Consider the following 18933-nt stretch of genomic DNA (forward strand, 5'->3'; position numbering starts at 1 on the left):
ATAGTGAGCGTGAGGACGTGGCGATAGTGAGAGCGACGACGCGGCGATAGTGAGAGCGACGACGCGGCGATAGTGAGAGCGATGACGCGGCGATAGTGAGAGCGACGACGCGGTGATAGTGAGAGCGATGACATGGCAATAGAGCGATGATGCGGCGATAGTGAGAGCAACAACGCGGCGATAGTGAGAGCGACGACGCGGTGATAGTGAGAGTGATGACGCGGCGATAGTGAGAGCGACGACATGGCAATAGAGCGATGATGCGGCGATAGTGAGAGCGACAATGCAGCGATAGTGAGAGCAACGACGCGGTGATAGTGAGAGCGACGACACGGCAATAGTGAGAGTGATGACACGGCAATAGTGAGAGCGATAACATGGCAATAATGAGCGTGAGGACGTGGCGATAGTGAGAGCGACATCGCGGCGATAGTGAGAGCGACGACGCGGTGATAGTGAGAGCGACAATGTGGCGATAGTGAGTATGATTAATTTACCCGGCATTCCTATAGTGTTTTCAAAGCTTCATAAACACAATGAAAAGACGTCATCGTGCCAGAGGAGTGTTAGTGAGCATTGCTTTCTCCTTCAGAATCACACGTGAGAACGAGCCCTAAGGGTTTGTATTGGATCCTATTTCCTGCTTGTTATGGATAGGGATGTTCATTCCATATGTACAAAGCCTGCTCACAGGTCTACTTCAAGGAGAACCCCAAATCCCATGGATGAGATCACAGAGAGAAAGATTCCCTCAGAGAGGAGAAGACATGAGAAGAGGACGGTGATGGAAGATTCTACATCGGTGAGGATAGAGGACACCCAGAGATATCAGGAAACACTGAGAAACGGGAACAGGGGCGGACTGACAACTCATGGGGCCCCTGGGCAATAGGGGATCATGGGGCCCCTGTGTTCTTGCCCAAACTCAAAAAAGCCTATGAAAAAGGTACCAGGGGTATCTCATGGGGCCCCCTACTGGCCCCGGGCCCTCGGGCAGTGCCCGGGTTTCCAAATGGTCAGTCCGCCCCTGGACGGGAACAATCACAAGACGTCACATTTCCCGATCACTGCAGGATCACAGATCTCACTTACCGTAATGTCTGAATGTTACTCTCCGGGTTCATCAGAAAGGAAAGATCAGCAGGATCCATTTTATACTCCCAATAGAAGGACACTTCACCTTCTTCTGCTCTGTCCTCTCCCGGACAATCTTTACTGGAAATAATACATCTCTCAAACCTAAACCCAACAATGAGACAATAATTACCACCAGGAATGTATGACCTCTGACAACACGATAACAATGTAACACCCAACATTTCCCTCCCACATGGCTGCCTTCCCTCCGGCTCTACACTCTCATGCTGGTCCTGATGTCATTGGTGGCTATGACCGATCTTTGAAGTCACACTCTAGAGAAAACGTTCGATGCCCCTGATATATATATATATGTACTGTATATACAGGATCTCCGGACTACCTACACAAGAGGTTCCATTCATCAACACATTCTGGAGAATCCTGGAACACCACTTTGGTTAACATATACAATTCAGTCCAGACATTCCCCTCTCCACCCACTTCTGCAGACAATTGGTCCCTCCAATGTTGAGGTGATGATGTCACACCCCTGGAATTATTTCCCACCCTCAGATCTCTGAACACTAAGCTTTCCCTCCATTGGCTGGACACACCCATTCCTGTCCACCAATGAATGACTGGCAGCTCACACCTGACCCGGCATGAGGCGGGCGATAGGTCAGTCGGCACCACTGCTGAACACTGGACAACCTCTACGAGGTGCAGACACACTGGGGAGGTCATAGAATCTATTGATGGGACATAATATCCCAATACTGGGGGCTATGAAGTGAGATGGGAGGGATTGCAGTCATCATTGCCCCTCCCCCACTCATCTCCCCCCATACAGGTTTAGGGGAACCCTCTATATGTGTCCTGATAATAACAAGACCCCCGCTATCCTCCTTTCATGTTGGGGGTCTGTGCTGTATATTGGAAGATAGGAAAAGGGGGGATGAAGAGGGAACCTTCCGGCCGAGTTTCTCACCATTTCACAAGAGATCGACCTTTGGACAGATTTGTGATTTATTATCTCCACACAGCCTCGTCCTTTATACTGGATTTAATGGAGAGATTGGAGATTGGATGGTGTGTGTGCCCTAGAAATCATTGTCGGGGCAATTTATAGAAGGGCCCTGTGAATGGCTCAATATTCACACAAAAGTCACAAATCATCTCTGTGATGTGTGCAATCTGTGTGAAATGTTGCCTTTTATAGGGTGAATGTGACATTCCCTAACATTCGATCAGAAGAGAAAATCGTCCCAATTACATTCAACCTGAAGAGTTAGAGAAGATTTTATCTCCAGTCATAAGAAGAGAGTGAATCAGGAAAATACTGCATTATGGCCACTAGATGGAGCTGATGGTCAGAAGACAAATATTAAATGTACTGAATCGTCTACTACAAAGATCGATCTCCTATACAGAACATACACTGTTCAGAGATCGATCTCCTATAGAGAACATACAACAGCTTCACCAGGCATAAAGAGTCATCACCGGTAGATAAACACATAGGCCAGCTCACATAACATTGCTTTCTTGCTCTGCAGTAAAGATGGGAAATGCCCACGGGAAGGGGAAGTACCCAGACCCTCCTAATCCACCGCGTAAAGTGTTAAGAGAAAGAAAATTGTTAAAAAAAATGAAGTAAGGAAAATGGATCAGCTCTAAGAGAATCCCAAGTACCAGCTAATGAGACATGTAAAGAGTATGTTGCCCGAGAGTCACCTTGGGGTGATTATTATGTTGTGGGTAGACAGCTTGGTGGGGTGGAGTTCAACTATAGGGAGTGTCAGTCCTTTTCCCAGAGATGGGGACAATGATGACTTTCACATGGATATGATAAAGGGGACAAAACTGCCTCTCCCTATTTTGGTCCAGATCCTGAGTGGGATATGAAATATATGAGAGGGGGAGCATTGAATTGGTTGAAGTATGCTGGAGGACATAAGCGCCCGACACCAATCCCTTCTGCCCCAATAACTGAACAGAGTAATAATGCTTTTTGTGACACTTTTTTGACACCTGCCACTGTGATTCCTGATTATATTCAGCTGTATCCTCAGCTCCCTAAAGATAAGGATGAGGATATTTATTGTCATGTAACACTGTTCAACAGGTAAAAAGTTTTGGGCATAAAATTAGCTAATCTTACATCATTTTGGGGTGCTGAAAACGAAAATGACCCTAAAAAATGTTGATTGGCTCTAGTTTCCATGATATATTCACCCATCTAATGACGTAAGCCATTCAAAATGATGATGCAACTTCAGCTGCATATTGCGCAATTGATACTGGTGACCAATAGAAAATGTCATGTATACTGAGATGATGCAATATTAGCCTTTAATTGCATCACTTCACTGCATAAAAGCTGCAGTATCTGTAGCTGATTGGAGTTCGTCTTTACATTTCGTTTTCTGCTTATATAGGCTACTCAGTAATGCCTCGAACTTGTGTGAATAAAGCAGATAATTTCTGCTATATCTGCGGTGAAATAACTTTTATCTCACAAAAAAGGAGGATAACAGGAATGATTAAGAAAGCCTACAACTTGTATTTTGGCTGCAAGATAGGAGACCAGGACAAGAGCTGGGCACCACATATATGCTGCAATTCTTGTGGGACGGCACTGGAGCAATGGTTGAATGGAAAAAAGGCATCTATGCCTTTCGCTGTGCCAATGATTTGGAGAGAGCCAACAGATCATGTTAGTAATTGTTACTTTTGTATGGTGCCTCCAATTGTAAAAGGGCTAAATAAGAAGAAAAAGTTATCTGTGCACTATCCAAATATTCCATCGGCAATACGTCCAGTTCCTCATGGAGAGGGGCTACCAATTCCTAAAGCACCAGAATCCTTCGTGGTTGAGTCAAGTGAGGAAGAACCTGAAGCGTGTCGTCACGTGCAGTTGTAAGAGATAGCCCTTTCCTCGAATACAAGAGAAAAGCCAAGAGAAGCAAAACCGACACAAACTGAAGACAAAACTAGTGAGAATCCTAAGTATTAAAATGATTCAACTTAGCTTATGGCTATCATTTTTCTTGGTAATCCTATGCAATATATTATGCCATTTAGGCTGTTATGTAGTCAATATCACTTGCTTTATATTTGTGGAAAGACATCTATCTATATAATTATTGTGCATTATGTAGTCATTACGCCTATAGTAGAAAACTTTCCGTTTACAGAAAAACTAGAGCCAATTGACAAATATCATTGTTATATTTGAACTCAGAATGTGAAATTCATTAAGAAATGGATCCTTTTGTTTCCAAAACTGGCAAAAAATAAAAATTTGTTGAACAGTGTAATCGGAGGAAACATGCATTACACTCTGCCCCAGCCCAAGAGCCCCCACCGCCTCCCACCGATGAAGGAGGCCATTTGGCAGTGATCAGTGGGAATGGCGAGGATTCTAAGGAAGAAGAGCCAGGTTCAGGTTTCTCAATGCAAGAAATAAATAAGGAGTGGAAAGAGACAAAAGTTGCGTGGGGAAAGACATTAGACCAGATGCAGCAAACTGTGTCTGCTCTGTCACCCGGGACAAAGAAGGAGAAAAGTAAAAAAGGCAAGGTAGGAAAAAAAGTCATGAAATCAGGCAGACAGTCATTCATGGTAAGAACGCAGGCAGTACAGGAAAGGGACACAGCAGGTGAGGAGTCAGAAGATGCAGGAGAAGGAGAGGTGAGTAAGCAGGAGCAGGATAATTCAGAAGAATTTGGTATCATTTGAGGTCCAGGAAAGATGCAGGAGATGACGAGGGAGCCACCCAAGCTTACCCCTACATTATTGTGGGCAATGACATTGTAATTGAACCAATAGAGATGGCTGCAGTTAATGGCATTATAAAGGGTTGTCCTGATCCTTGGAAAAACCCAACTGCTGCCATTAACTACTTGAAAAGAGCAACTCAGGGACAACAATGTTCACAACAGGACATGACGATAATCATCGATTGAATTTTGGGTTATAATATGGAATCAGGTTGGATTTGGGACAATGTGGGACAAATCCCGATTTGGGTGATTAGTACATGTTATCACCTGCAGGACTTGATGTACATTTGCCTGCAGCCCCAAAAGACTGACCTTGTGCCCCAACGCAGACATCCACGTGAACTGTTAAAACAACAGGAAAATGTCTGGGTTTATATGGCAAGGAGAGCGATGAACGTTTCCAATTTCTGTCTGTCAGATGTGTTTAGTTCTACCGATCTCTTAACTACATGTTTGATGGCCATTCCCACTCCAACTCCCGTGTTGATGGACATTTTCAGAGTAATGACTAATGATACTGATGTAAGAATGGATGATGTACCATTTCATTGTATGAGTCCTGTTGGAATTGTCCAGGTTCATTTAAACGCTGGGAAAATACAATATGTCTAGTATAAAAACGTTAAATGTTACCCCTGGAAATGTGTGTTACGATATGACTTGCGATTCTGAAAAGATTCCCTGTTGGCATCTAAGATTTACATATTGATCAAATAAAAACAAAAAACTCTCCTCAGGATAGAATTGTATGTACAGTAAGTGTAATAGAACACGTACTTCAGTACATAACCCAATGAGCTGTAATCAAGTTTTATCACAGCCCAGCCACATTAACCCCTCGCCCTCCAAAGGATTTACCCCCCTTAATGACCACGCCTCTTTTTGCTATTCAACGCTGCTATAATTCAACTGATAATTGCGCGGTCATGCAATGCTGTACCCAAACAAAATTTACATCATTTTATTCACACAAATAGAGCTTTCTTTTGGTTGTATTTGATCACCTTTGCGCTTTTTATTTTTCATGATATAAACAAAAAAAGACCACAATTTTTGAAGAAAAACTATATTTTTTACTTTCAGCTATAAAACATATATACTAAACACAAAGTTAGTCATAAATTTAGGCCAAAGTGTATTCTGCTGTTTTTGGTAAAAACAAATCCCAATAAGTGTATATGATTGTTTTGTGTGAAAGTTATAGCGTCTACAAACTATGGGATAGATACTGCAATTTACACCATTTCTGACAATTGCGCAGTCATGCAATACGGTACATAAATTAAATTTAAGTCCTTTTTTCACATAAATAGAGCTTTCTTTTGGTGGTATTTGATCACCTGTTCCCTTTTTATTTTTGGTGCTATAAACAAAAAAGGTTTTGAAAAAAATAATTTGTTTTTGAAAAAACAATATTTTCTCATTTATATCATAAAAAAATCCAAAAAAACTAAAATCTCATCATAAATGTAGTCCAAAAGGTATTCTGCTCCATGTTTTTGGTTAAAAAAATCCCAATAAGTGTATATTGATTGCTTTGTGTGAAGTTATAGCGTCTACAAACTATGGGATAGATAATGGAATTTACACAGCTTTTACTTTCTGACTGCTCATCACATTTCTTGAGGTCCTAAAATACCAGGACAGTACAAACACCCCCAAATGACCCCTTTTCGGAAAGTAGACACCCTAAGCTATCTGCTGAGAGGCATATTGAGTCCATGGAAAATTTATTTTTTTTCCACAAGTTTCTGGAAAATGACAAAAACATTTTTTTAAAACAAAGTTGTCATTTAAATTATAGATTTCTCACACAAGCCATGGGTATATGTGGAATTACACCCCAAAATACATTCTGCTACTTCTACCGAGTATGAAGATACCACATGTGTGAGACTTTTTGGGAGCCTAGCTACATACAGGAGCCTGAAATCCAATGACCACTTTGAAAGCCTGAAGGTGTGTACCTTCCTCATTTCACTTCCTCAATATCTATCACAGTTTTGAAGGCCCTGACATGCTAGGATAGCATCAAATTCCCCCAAATGACCCCTTTTTGGAAAGTAGACACTCCAAGGAATTTAAAAAGAGGCATGGGGAGTATTTTTCAGATCTCATATTTTATCACAAGGTTTTTAAATATAAAAAAAAGAAAAGAAAAAATATATTTTCCAAAAACTTGTGGCAACAAAGGAGATCTGCAGAATACTCATCATGCTTCTTATCAAATTCCTGGGGGTGTCTACTTTCAAAAAGGGGTCATTTGAGGGGGTTTGCTGCTATCCTGGCATTTCAGGAAGTGTAATGAGAAAATAAAGCCCTTTAAAAGCCTGAAGGTGCTTATTGGATTTTGGGGTCCTGTACTTGGCTAGACTGCCAAAATGTCTCTCACATGTGGTACCCCCATACTTGGGAGAAGTAGAAGAATGTATTTTGGGGAGTAATTCCACATATACCCATGGCATGCGTGAGCAATAAATCATTTAATTTACAATTTTGTGTAAAAAAAAAACCTTTTTTTGTCCTTTTCTAAAAACTTGTGGTAAAAAAATAAATCCTTCTACTGATTCAACATGCCTCTCAGCAAATAGTTTGGGGTATCTACTTTCCAAAAAGGGGTAGTTTTGGGGGATGGGGGCATTTTATGCCCAGCATTAGAAGTTTATGGCACACATCACTCACTCTTCTAACCACCTGAAGATCAAGCCTTTTCTGACACTTTTTGTTCACAGGAAAAAAATCTGTGTTTTTTGCTATGAAATTAATTTAAACCCCCAAACATTATATATTTTTTAAAGCAGACACCCTAGTGAATATAATGGTGGGTGCTGCAACTTTTTATGTTACATAGTACTTGTGCAGCGATTTTTCAAACACAATTTTTAAAAAAAATATAATTTTTTTACTTTTAATTCACACAATCACAATATAGTGGCCAATTACTTGATAAAATATAAAAGATGATGGTATGCCGAGTAAATAGATACCAAGCATGACATGCTTTAAAACTGCACATGCCCCGTGCAATGGCGAAAAACTGCAAACATTTTTAATATCCATAGGCAACGTTTAAAAGCCTTTACAAGCCACCATTTTAGATTTACAGAGGAGGTCTAGTGTTAGAATTACTGCCATTGATCTGACATTCACGACGATACCTCACATGCATGATGCAACCATTGTTTACATACCGACATGGGATTAACGATCGCACATGCGTGTGCGGGGGGAGGGTGATTTTTTTTTAAGTTGTTTTTATTTATTTTTATTTTTTTGTACACTGTTCCTTTCATTTTTTTTATCACTTTTAATGCTATCACAAGGAATGCAAATAACCCCTATAACTTCAATGGGCATTGTCATATATTATTTTTTGAGAAATCTGGGGTCTATCAGAAACTAGATATCTCCTCTGCCCTTACATTATCTAATCAAACCAATATCGGTGTGATCAGATGCTTTCCCAATTTACAAATGGTGCTATTTACAGTATATCCTGCAAAACTGAAGTGATGAAATGCTTGTAGCTTCTGATTTCTTAGACCATAGAGATGATTGGCACCATTCTGGTCTCCAATCAGCTCTATGGTCAGCTGGCAGAGACACCGGCTGCATTCTCAGGTTCCCCTGATGGCACGGGACTGCCAGAGAAGGCTGCAGAAGGCAAAGGAGGGGGGCATCATCTCCTGCTGCTTGTAAAAGCAATCCTGCAGCTAATTAGTAATTAGGATTGCTTTTACATGAAAGCCGATTGCCGGCTGAAAAAAATGATACCAGGATGATACCTGCAGCTGTAGGCATCATCCTGGTATAACCATTAAAATTCCAGTGATGTACCAGTACGTCGCTGGTCCTTGTTGGGTACACAGTATATGTTATGTTCTTTTTTTTTTTTGTGTATGCAGCCTGTGGACTGAATGAAAATAAGAGAAGAAATCTCTGCCAGAAAAAGTGTGTGGTATGCCCACCATTTACAATATACTGCCCTGCATCCACCCACTTCTAATGGTGGGCACACATTAGGTCGCACGGTGCCACATGTGCCAGTTCCAAGATTGAACAAATGTCTAAATAGTGGCACGCTTGAATAAAAATTGTCCACATATAAGTGGTACCCCATATGAAAAAACAATGACACCAAGTCCCAAACTATCTTGCCACTGCTCCCCATGTAGTCTGGGCATCCGGGGAGCTCCACGTGACTATCTATTCCCTCGTAAATTCAAAACTTATAAGTATAGCCTGTTGCCCTATCACAGGTCTTCTACATCTTGACCCCATATCTGGCACGCTTTCTGGGGAGATTTTGTTTGAATGCAAGGTGACCAGAAAAATTAATGAGGGACTCATCAACGCAGATGTTTTGCTGGGGAGTATAGACATCTGCAAATTTTTGGTTAAGGTGATTTACAAGGGGCTGAATTTTGTGGAGCCGGTCAAATTCAGGGTCACCCCAAGGACGACAGAGTGTATTGTCACTGAAATGCATAAAACACATTATACTCTCATATCTATGCCTGGCCATGGCAGCAGAGAACACAGCATATGATTAGAGATGAGCGAATTTCTCAAAAATTCGATTCGGCTGATTCGGCGAATTCCAGTGTGAAATTCGATTCGATGCGAATTTCTTCGCTACGAAGATGACATATAAAAAGGGTTTCTAGGCTTCAGAGAGCCTTTAAATTAGTGCAGAACACTGTACCTTTAATTTAAATGCCCTTGGAGATGAGGAAAGAGAAGGAGAAGGAGAAGGATGAGAAGAAGGAGAAGGAGAAGGATGAGAAGAAGGAGAAGGAGAAGGATGAGAAGAAGGAGAAGGATGAGAAGAAGGAGAAGGAGAAGGATGAGAAGAAGGAGAAGGATGAGAAGAAGGAGAAGGAGAAGGATGAGAAGATGGAGAAGGAGAAGGATGAGAAGAAGGAGAAGGAGAAGGATGAGAAGAAGGAGAAGGATGAGAAGAAGGAGAAGGAGAAGGATGAGAAGATGGAGAAGGAGAAGGATGAGAAGAAGGAGAAGGAGAAGGATGAGAAGAAGGAGAAGGAGAAGGATGAGAAGAAGGAGAAGGATGAGGAGAAGGAGAAGGATGAGAAGAAGGAGAAGGATGAGAAGAAGGAGAAGGATGAGAAGAAGGAGAAGGATGAGAAGAAGGAGAAGGAGAAGGATGAGAAGAAGGAGAAGGATGAGAAGAAGGAGAAGGATGAGAAGAAGGAGAAGGAGAAGCAGAAGGAGAAGGATGAGAAGAAGGAAAAGGAGAAGGATGAGAAGATGGAGAAGGAGAAGGATGAGAAGAAGGAGAAGGAGAAGGATGAGAAGAAGGAGAAGGAGAAGGATGAGAAGATGGAGAAGGAGAAGGATGAGAAGAAGGAGAAGGAGAAGGATGAGAAGAAGGAGAAGGAGAAGGATGAGAAGAAGGAGAAGGATGAGAAGAAGGAGAAGGATGAGAAGAAGGAGAAGGAGAAGGATGAGAAGAAGGAGAAGGAGAAGGATGAGAAGAAGGAGAAGGAGAAGGATGAGAAGAAGGAGAAGGAGAAGGATGAGAAGAAGGAGAAGGAGAAGGATGAGGAGAAGGATGAGAAGAAGGAGAAGGATGAGAAGAAGGAGAAGGAGAAGGATGAGAAGAAGGAGAAGGATGAGAAGAAGGAGAAGGAGAAGGATGAGGAGAAGGATGAGAAGAAGGAGAAGGATGAGAAGAAGGAGAAGGAGAAGGATGAGAAGAAGGAGAAGGATGAGAAGAAGGAGAAGGATGAGGAGAAGGAGAAGGATGAGAAGAAGGAGAAGGATGAGAAGAAGGAGAAGGATGAGAAGAAGGAGAAGGATGAGAAGAAGGAGAAGGATGAGAAGAAGGAGAAGGATGAGAAGAAGGAGAAGGATGAGAAGAAGGAGAAGGAGAAGGAGAAGCAGAAGGAGAAGGATGAGAAGAAGGAAAAGGAGAAGGATGAGAAGATGGAGAAGGAGAAGGATGAGAAGAAGGAGAAGGAGAAGGATGAGAAGAAGGAGAAGGAGAAGGATGAGAAGATGGAGAAGGAGAAGGATGAGAAGAAGGAGAAGGAGAAGGATGAGAAGAAGGAGAAGGAGAAGGATGAGAAGAAGGAGAAGGAGAAGGATGAGAAGAAGGAGAAGGAGAAGGATGAGAAGAAGGAGAAGGAGAAGGATGAGAAGAAGGAGAAGGATGAGAAGAAGGAGAAGGAGAAGGATGAGAAGAAGGAGAAGGAGAAGGATGAGAAGAAGGAGAAGGATGAGAAGAAGGAGAAGGATGAGAAGAAGGATGAGAAGAAGGATGAGAAGAAGGATGAGAAGAAGGAGAAGGATGAGAATAAGGACAGTTCTGTGACAGTTTCTGTCTATTTCTGACAGTTCTGGGACATTCACTCCATACAGCTGTTTCAACCGCTGTATGGAGGGAATGTCATGGAACTGTCAGAAATAGTCTATTTCTGACAGTTCTGGGACATTCACTCCATACAGCTGTTTCAACCGCTGTATGGAGGGAATGTCATGGAACTGTCAGAGTCCCAGAACTGTCATTAATAGTCTATTTCTGACAGTTCAATGACATTCCCTCCATACAGCGGTTGAAACAGCTGTATGGAGTGAATGTCCCAGAACTGTCAGAAATAGACTATTTATGACAGTTCTGGGACATTCACTCCATACAGCGGTTGAAACATTGTATCTATTTTTTTCCATAAATGACATTCTGCAGATACACTTAGAGGAGCGCTGCAGATACACTTTTTGCCGGCTTGGAATTATTCTTATTTTCATCCTACTTCTTCTTTTTCTTCTTATGAGGATGAGGATGAGGATGAAGAAGAAGAAGTAGGATGAAAATAAGATTAATTCCAAGCCGGCAAAAAGTGTATCTGCAGCGCTCCTCTAAGTGTATTTGCAGAATGTCATTTATGGAAAAAAATAGATACAATGTTTCAACCGCTGTATGGAGTGAATGTCCCAGAACTGCCATAAATAGTCTATTTCTGACAGTTCTGGGACATTCACTCCATACAGCTGTTTCAACCGCTGTATGGAGGGAATGTCATAGAACTGTCAGAAATAGACTATTAATGACAGTTCTGGGACTGTCCTTCCATACAGCGGTTGAAACATTGTATCTATTAGTTTCCATTTAGGATACAGATGTTTCAACCGCTGTACATGTGAAGAAGCTGTGAGAGAACTGTCAGAAATAGAGGAACTCTGCACATACACTTTTTGCCGGCTTGGAATTATTCTTCTTTTCATCCTACTTCTTCTTCTTCTTCTTCATCCTCATCCTCATCCTCTTCTTCTGAGGATGAAGATGAAGAAGAAGAAGAAGTAGGATGAAAAGAAGAATAATTCCAAGCCGGCAAAAAGTGTATGTGCAGAGTTCCTCTATTTCTGACAGTTCTCTCACAGCTTCTTCACATGAACAGTGGTTGAAACATCTGTATCCTAAATGTAAACTAATAGATACAATGTTTCAACCGCTAAACATGTGTTCCTTCTGTCAGAGAACTGTCAGAAATAGCGGAGCTCACTGCAGGGACACTTTTGCCGGCTGATCGGGAAATGTTCGATTCGCGCACCCGAAGTAGGCAAAATTTCGGTTTCGCCGCGAATCTAATATTTCCTGAAATTCGACTCGAATTCCGGTTCGCCTGGTTCGATTCGCTCATCTCTACATATGATGAATCGGGTCTGAGGACCAATACAATCACAATTCATTTTTTTTTAGCAATGCCCATGTTGAGGGTTTGGCCCCCAAAAAATTTAAATTCAGAAACCGTAATGGGTTTCACAATGATCCACAATCAATGCATACAGATCTTCAGTGAAAAACAGCTCCAAAGTAGTTAAATTTGCTGTTTCCACCTGAATTCTGGGTTGGGCAGTGAATGGGGGAAGTAAGTGTGCTGCAGAATTTGTGGGCTGCCAATCGGAATTTGCAAGCACATGTATTGCAATGTCTCCTGCTCTGTGTCTTTGTAAAAAAAAAATCCCAATACGTGTAAATTAATTGGTTTACATGAAAGTTATAGCATTAACAAATGGCAATATATATATACTGGGATTTTTTTTTTTTAATACCAATAATGGCGGTGATCAGGAACTTATAGCGGCAATCAGCGACTTAAGGTGGCAATCAGCAACTTATGGTGGGACTGCGGCGGATATTTTGACACTGGGGGGGAACTGACTTGGGGTCATTGACATCCCCAGTGAAACCAATACAGTAATCAGTGAAAAAAAAAAAAACTCTGACACTGTACTAATGGCACTAGGGAGGAAGGGGTTAACATTAAAAGCAAATCAAAGGGTTAACTGTGTGAGGGGAGTGTTTCTCTAGGGGGCGGGGGGGGGTTCACTGTAAGCACACTGATCCAGACAGCTCTGCTCAGCGTTCCAGATCAGTGTGCTCTGACAGGGAGGAGAGCTGTTTTACACTGCAGCCTTCTTCGCTGTCAGTGTTTGCCAGCAATCGCCGAGCTACAGTGGGTAATCATAGGCTGGGACCCGGTGATTGACACCCGCGGCCACGATCGGCGCCATGGGAAGGGCAGTCGCGTGCCTCATGCGCACCCCTACCCAAAATGCAAAAACACATATATATATACACGTGATTTGTGCAGCGGTGCCTGCTGCAGTATATGTACTATGGCTGGTCGGCAAGTGGTTAAGCATGTCATACTACCTTCAGAATGGTTGTTTTCTTGTGGAAATACCACATATTCATATATTCCAGGCAATATTACTGGAGGGCCTTGTACTTGGAGCCATTTGAGTATGATCTTGCTTGAGCATCCTAAAGAAGGATCTAAGATCAAGAAGGAACACCGAGATTGTATATCAGATATTACACTGTTTTCTAAAGCTGAATATACTAGCTTAGCTGGATCTATTGTAGGACCAGCATTGCCATTATAGAACACAAGAATGTTCATGCTTTAGTATGTTGTATGCAAAAAAGTCTGAATCACACTTCTATGGCTTTGCCGGAACTGTTGCTCGACCTCCAAGGAACCCGTAAAGCTGTGCTTCAGAATCGAGTGACTATAGATTATTTACAGCTTATCAATAATTATGGTTGGGAACATTGTGGCGGAATACATTGATTTACTGTAAGTGATCATGCCACCTCTATACAATCACACATAAAGGCTTTACACGAGTTGTCCTCAGGAATTAAACAGGATGTTCCTGGGAATTGGTGGGGCTGGGTATTTGGATGGATACCCAGCCTAGGAAGTTTGAGGCAGATAATAGGTGGTTTGATAATAGCATGTTGTGGCCTAATTGGGATGTGCTGTTGTATACAGTGTATTCCCAATCTGGTGACAACGGCACGTTCAGTAAATCAATGCTGAAAGGTATAAGGCTCCATGTACACAGGAGGCTTCTGAACGATGGAAACTGACTGCTGGAAAACGTAGGTTAAAAAACATCTGTTTAGCTGCGTTTGCATACTGCGTTTATGTGCATTTATGAGCGTTTGCGTTTAGAAGCGTTTTTTTAAAGATAACCTCAGGAGACCTTCCAAAATGCCCAGAATGCACTGAAAAACAGTAAAAAATTAACTATTTCAGTATTTTGAGAGAAATAGAGAGAGCAGAAGCAGAGAGAGCAGTATTTGTTGAGATTAGCTGTCTTTTTTTCTTTGTGGTGTTTGGATGTTCCAGCTCATTTCTGTGCAGAAATTATTGCAGCAGTGTCTAATATGTTTTATTTCATGTGAAACCTCAAAGTATGGCGTACCGAGTCTATTTGAGTACCGAGAAAACGCTTTGCATGCATTTTTCATGATCACAAAAGGCTCTGGACAGCATCTGGAAATGGAAGAGTTAAAAAATGTTTTTCAAATGCAAACGCCTATAAATGCAGTTAGCTGCGTTTACAAGAGTTTGGTGTTTGAAACTGTCACAGCTGCCCCTCCCCCCTCCCAGCCCCTTCTCTGTCCCTGCTCTCTCTCTGCTGTCTCTCATCCATGCTCCTCCCCCCTCCTGAAAATATGAAAGGAATTCCTAAGGTAAGCTTGAGCCACACTACCTCTGCCCCCCCCAGTTGCCTAGGTGACTAGGGGGGGTCTGACCAGTTTTAAGAAGCTGATGCAGAGCTCCCGAGGTATTAACTGCTGGGTAGCTGACGGAAGGAGCTCGAGAGCTGCGGCTGGGACCTTATGTGGCCAGGCTCGGCAGAGACCCAAGGCTGCCTAGGACCCCTCTTCTCCCAGAGCTGGGGAAGACTGTCTGCTAGACTCCAGAGATCCGTGAGTACATGCTTTCTGCCTGCTTCACTTGAACTGTTCTTGTGCTGACCTCACACCAAACCCCCTGTTGGATTACTTGCTACAGAGACTCTCCCTTGGTTCTCGGTGTTGGACTTTAAGTGTGTTGGTCCTTCCGTGTCGCCCTGGACTGGCATATTCACCCTCCCTGTGAACTCCCCAATTCAGTGACTGTCATCTGTTTGCCTCAATAAAGCTTTGTGCGTTCAAAAAACTACTGTAAACTCAACTGCCTGTAAAGGACGATGTGTACACGGACACTCAGGAGAACATCAGGGAGAGTTCAGGGGCTGCTGAACAAAACACAGAAAAGCTCCTGAACGTCAGTTTATCAGCTGCAGGGTACATGGAGCCTTAAAGGGGGAATACAGCAGTTGTCACTTTGTGACAAAAGGGAGGTTGTGAAAGGGTTAATAGTTAACTCACTTTTGCTTTGCGCCTACTAACTGGATTATTTCATACAAGATGTTCCCTTGGAATGAAATGCTGTTATCTACGCACACATTTCCCTGAGAAATTGCAGAAGTTACCTCTCAGTTGCATTTTTGTTATGACGCGCAATAGAGTAGTTTACTGAAATCTCTTTCCTGTATTCTGATTGGTGCTCTATGGAAAGCGCCAGAAATATGCCGCGTTATCCTTTATTACTTAAGGCCTGATCAATAATAAAGATGGTGAATTCTTCTTCGCACATCTAGGGATTTGTGTCACATTGTTCCCAAAGTACTTTGAACGGCATGTCATTATATGCAGGAAGAGAGCCCTAAATTCATGTTCCTGACATGAAAGTTGCAGAGACTTCCAGCTTTACTTTGCTCTCCAACTTCCCGGTGACCAGGGGCCACTTTACTGAGAAGAAGCCTTCCGGAGTGACTTTGATGGGTCAGGGTTGTTGTTGTTTATCCCTCACCTCTCCTCCCTGGTCATGCCGAATAACTTCCTCCCAAGCACATTCCATTCACAGCTGAGCATAGCAGACACGCGTGTTCTCACTTGCATGTTTGCCGTGTTTTCAAGAATAAACACACATGGCCTTCACCTGAATGGGATGCCCTGCGTGCAACAAACGCCCCAAAGTCACTCTAGAACATTTCAGTCATGGGGTGTGGCATGTTTTTTCAGAATGCGAGTATCCGATCCAAGCACACACGTTCCTGCGTTACAAATGGCGGTGTGTATAAGTGGGCGGGGCAGCGACCGTCGGCTGGAAGCCAACAGAATCAGCGAGGGAGAATGTCACCAGCACACCGAGGATCACCAATACGGCTCCAAATGTTTTACTGAACCATCACATAGTTCCAGCAAGGAGACGTTTCCGAGTCACGCAGGACCCCTTCATCAGAGACAGAGACTGGAGAAAACCATCCACCAATCAGAGAGAAGTAAAATGAGCCTGGCCCCGCCCCATGATGTCATGTCCCCTCCAAAAATACATTCCAATCAATGTAAACAGAAACATAACCGCTTCCCCGCCGCCGTATGTCCGATATACTGCTACAGGACGGCACGGGGGCGCAAAATCATGTATATATACGAACTGCAAGCACCGATGTGAACTATGACATTGACCACCATGTAACCTACTTTCTGTGCGTTTTGGATGGAGATGAAAAGCAACTGGAAACGCATGGAGTGTGAACCGGCCCTCAATCTGCTTTCTGTTCTTTCTTCACAGCTCATCTCTGCAACCCTGCCCGCCTATTGGCTTGTGTGGTGCTGATATCATGCATTTCCATGACAATGGTGACCTGCCTCCGACTTGTCCTGCCCGGCGCTGACATCATGCATTTCCATGATAATGGTGGTCGGTGCAAGAGGGCCAAGGGCTGGGCCCACAGATTCAGAGGGTACACAATGCCACACAGACAGCGGTTCTTTTATAACAATTACGTTTACTGAACAGTTATAGTGATCATGTAGTTGAGCATACGTAAACAGGAGGATAACCGCGCATAACCATACAGTAAGAATAATACTGTCTAACACTAACCCCGTACTTGTGGACTTTCCCCCGATGTTCAGAGAGCAGCCTGGCTGCGCCTGAATGTTCCTGAGCAAGATATAACGTTGGGGTGCACCCTAAGTATTGCGCAATACTATTTGTAATCCAAAGGAAAGTGGAGTGTGTCTCTTGTAGCTTTCTGGTATATCCAAACTGTCACTGAACACGTGTGGTGCGATGTGCTGCGGCAAAGCCGCACTTACGGTTCCTTGGCAGGCTCTTGGTGCTTTTTCCTGATCCACTCCGGAACCGGACCATACAGTCACTTGTTTCCCGGTCTCGTCGCTGTGAACCTTCCCTAGGTGCCATCGCCAGATTCCACTGTGAGCCGTAAATCCTCTTCCAGGCCCCACACAGATTCTCCAGACGTCCTCAGCATACACCAGCCAGACACAGAACCTCTCCCACTTCCTGCTCTCCACCAGAACTCCTCCCCTTCCCAGAGAGTTTGTGATGCAGTAAGTAGTTTCTTAAATGCAGCCTCAAACTTGCATTTACAGTTCACTATGACCCTTCTGAGGATCCTACTCGGCCCCTAAATTAGCATTCATTAAGCTTTATAAGGTAAATAAGCATCAGTTTTTGTCTTAGTAAATCTCAATGCAAAATCGATTCTTGTACTTTGCTGGCATCTACTGACCAAAGAGCATATTGCAGTTTAACATTGCACATCAGTATTTATCCACACCCCACACCCTTACACAGGAATGACTTTGAGCGCATGCGTGAGCAGTAAACTGGCATGGTGCATGCACAGGAGACATGCGTTGCCATGACACTGTCGGCAGCTGCACCAATAGGACACCTGTAGGTGTGTCCTCCTTGCAGATCACGTGGCAATAGGAGACCCCGCCCCCCACATCTCTCAGCAACAGCTTTCAGCTTCTGTCGGTGACATTTCTGCTGCTGGTCTTTGTTTCCATAATCCAGCGCTGCTTTCAGCTGACACTTTGCTCCAATCTGGGGAGGACTATGATATCATGTGACCAAAATGTCTATATCCTGGGAATGCAGGTGATGTCATCTGATTATTGCTTTATGCTTGATTGATTTTCACAGTTTATAATGTTTATGTTTACATTGATTTGAATGTATTTTTGAAGGGAACATGACATCATGGGGCGGGGCCAGGCTTCTTTTACTTCTGTCTGATTGGTGGATGGTTTTCTTCAATAGTTCTCCAGTTTCTGTCACAATTGGTCCCATGCCTGATGAAGGGGTCCTGCGTGACTCGGAAACGTCTCCTTGCTGGAACTATGTGATGGTTCAGTAAAACGTTTGGAGCCGTATTGGTGATCCTCAGTGTGCTGGTGACATTCTCCCTTACATGTCTTTTCAGGTCACGTTTTGGAGCATTTGTAGCCCGTTTTGTCACGCAGCAGAACACCCGTCTGCGGACTGTGATTGGGGTGTCGAATGCATGGCACCCCCACAGAAAACATGTGCTTTGCTGCCCATTTCAGAAATGCGCTGTGAATGCGAATCACATGTGCGTTACCAAAATGCCAAGACAAGCGCGATACATCTTTCCAAAATGCGAGGCAAAGCGATCATTTTCTGTGCGGGTTGGCGTGCATTTTTAGATGCAAATGCAGCCTAAATGGTAACACACGCGTGACATAAATTGCCATGCATGTTATTGCAGGGTGCTGTGCATTCAGAAACACACCTATGTGAATGAATGGCAGCGCAAACACAACATGCATCGCCACATGTTTCACAATGCACTGCAAAGCATGTGTTCTCTTGCAGGCTTTCAGGCTTCACCATACGAGATGAATGTTTACACATGAAAAAAA

The 18933-nt window shown here is 43.2% G+C and overlaps 1 protein-coding gene across 1 annotated transcript in view; it reads right to left on the reverse strand.

The window, feature by feature from the left end:
• Window positions 1-18933, reverse strand: part of LOC149456157 (NACHT, LRR and PYD domains-containing protein 12-like) — a 118561-nt gene that overhangs the window by 89933 nt on the left and 9695 nt on the right. The window contains exon 4 of the mRNA XM_089685381.1: window positions 1093-1239. Within this exon, the coding sequence (XP_089541507.1) occupies window positions 1093-1239 (147 nt within the window). The remainder of the gene's footprint in view (window positions 1-1092; window positions 1240-18933) is intronic.

The sequence above is a fragment of the Staurois parvus genome, unplaced genomic scaffold, assembly GCF_062004578.1.
Source record: "Staurois parvus isolate SC_StPar_1 unplaced genomic scaffold, SC_StPar_1.0 ptg000374l, whole genome shotgun sequence".
NCBI lineage: Eukaryota > Metazoa > Chordata > Amphibia > Anura > Ranidae > Staurois > Staurois parvus.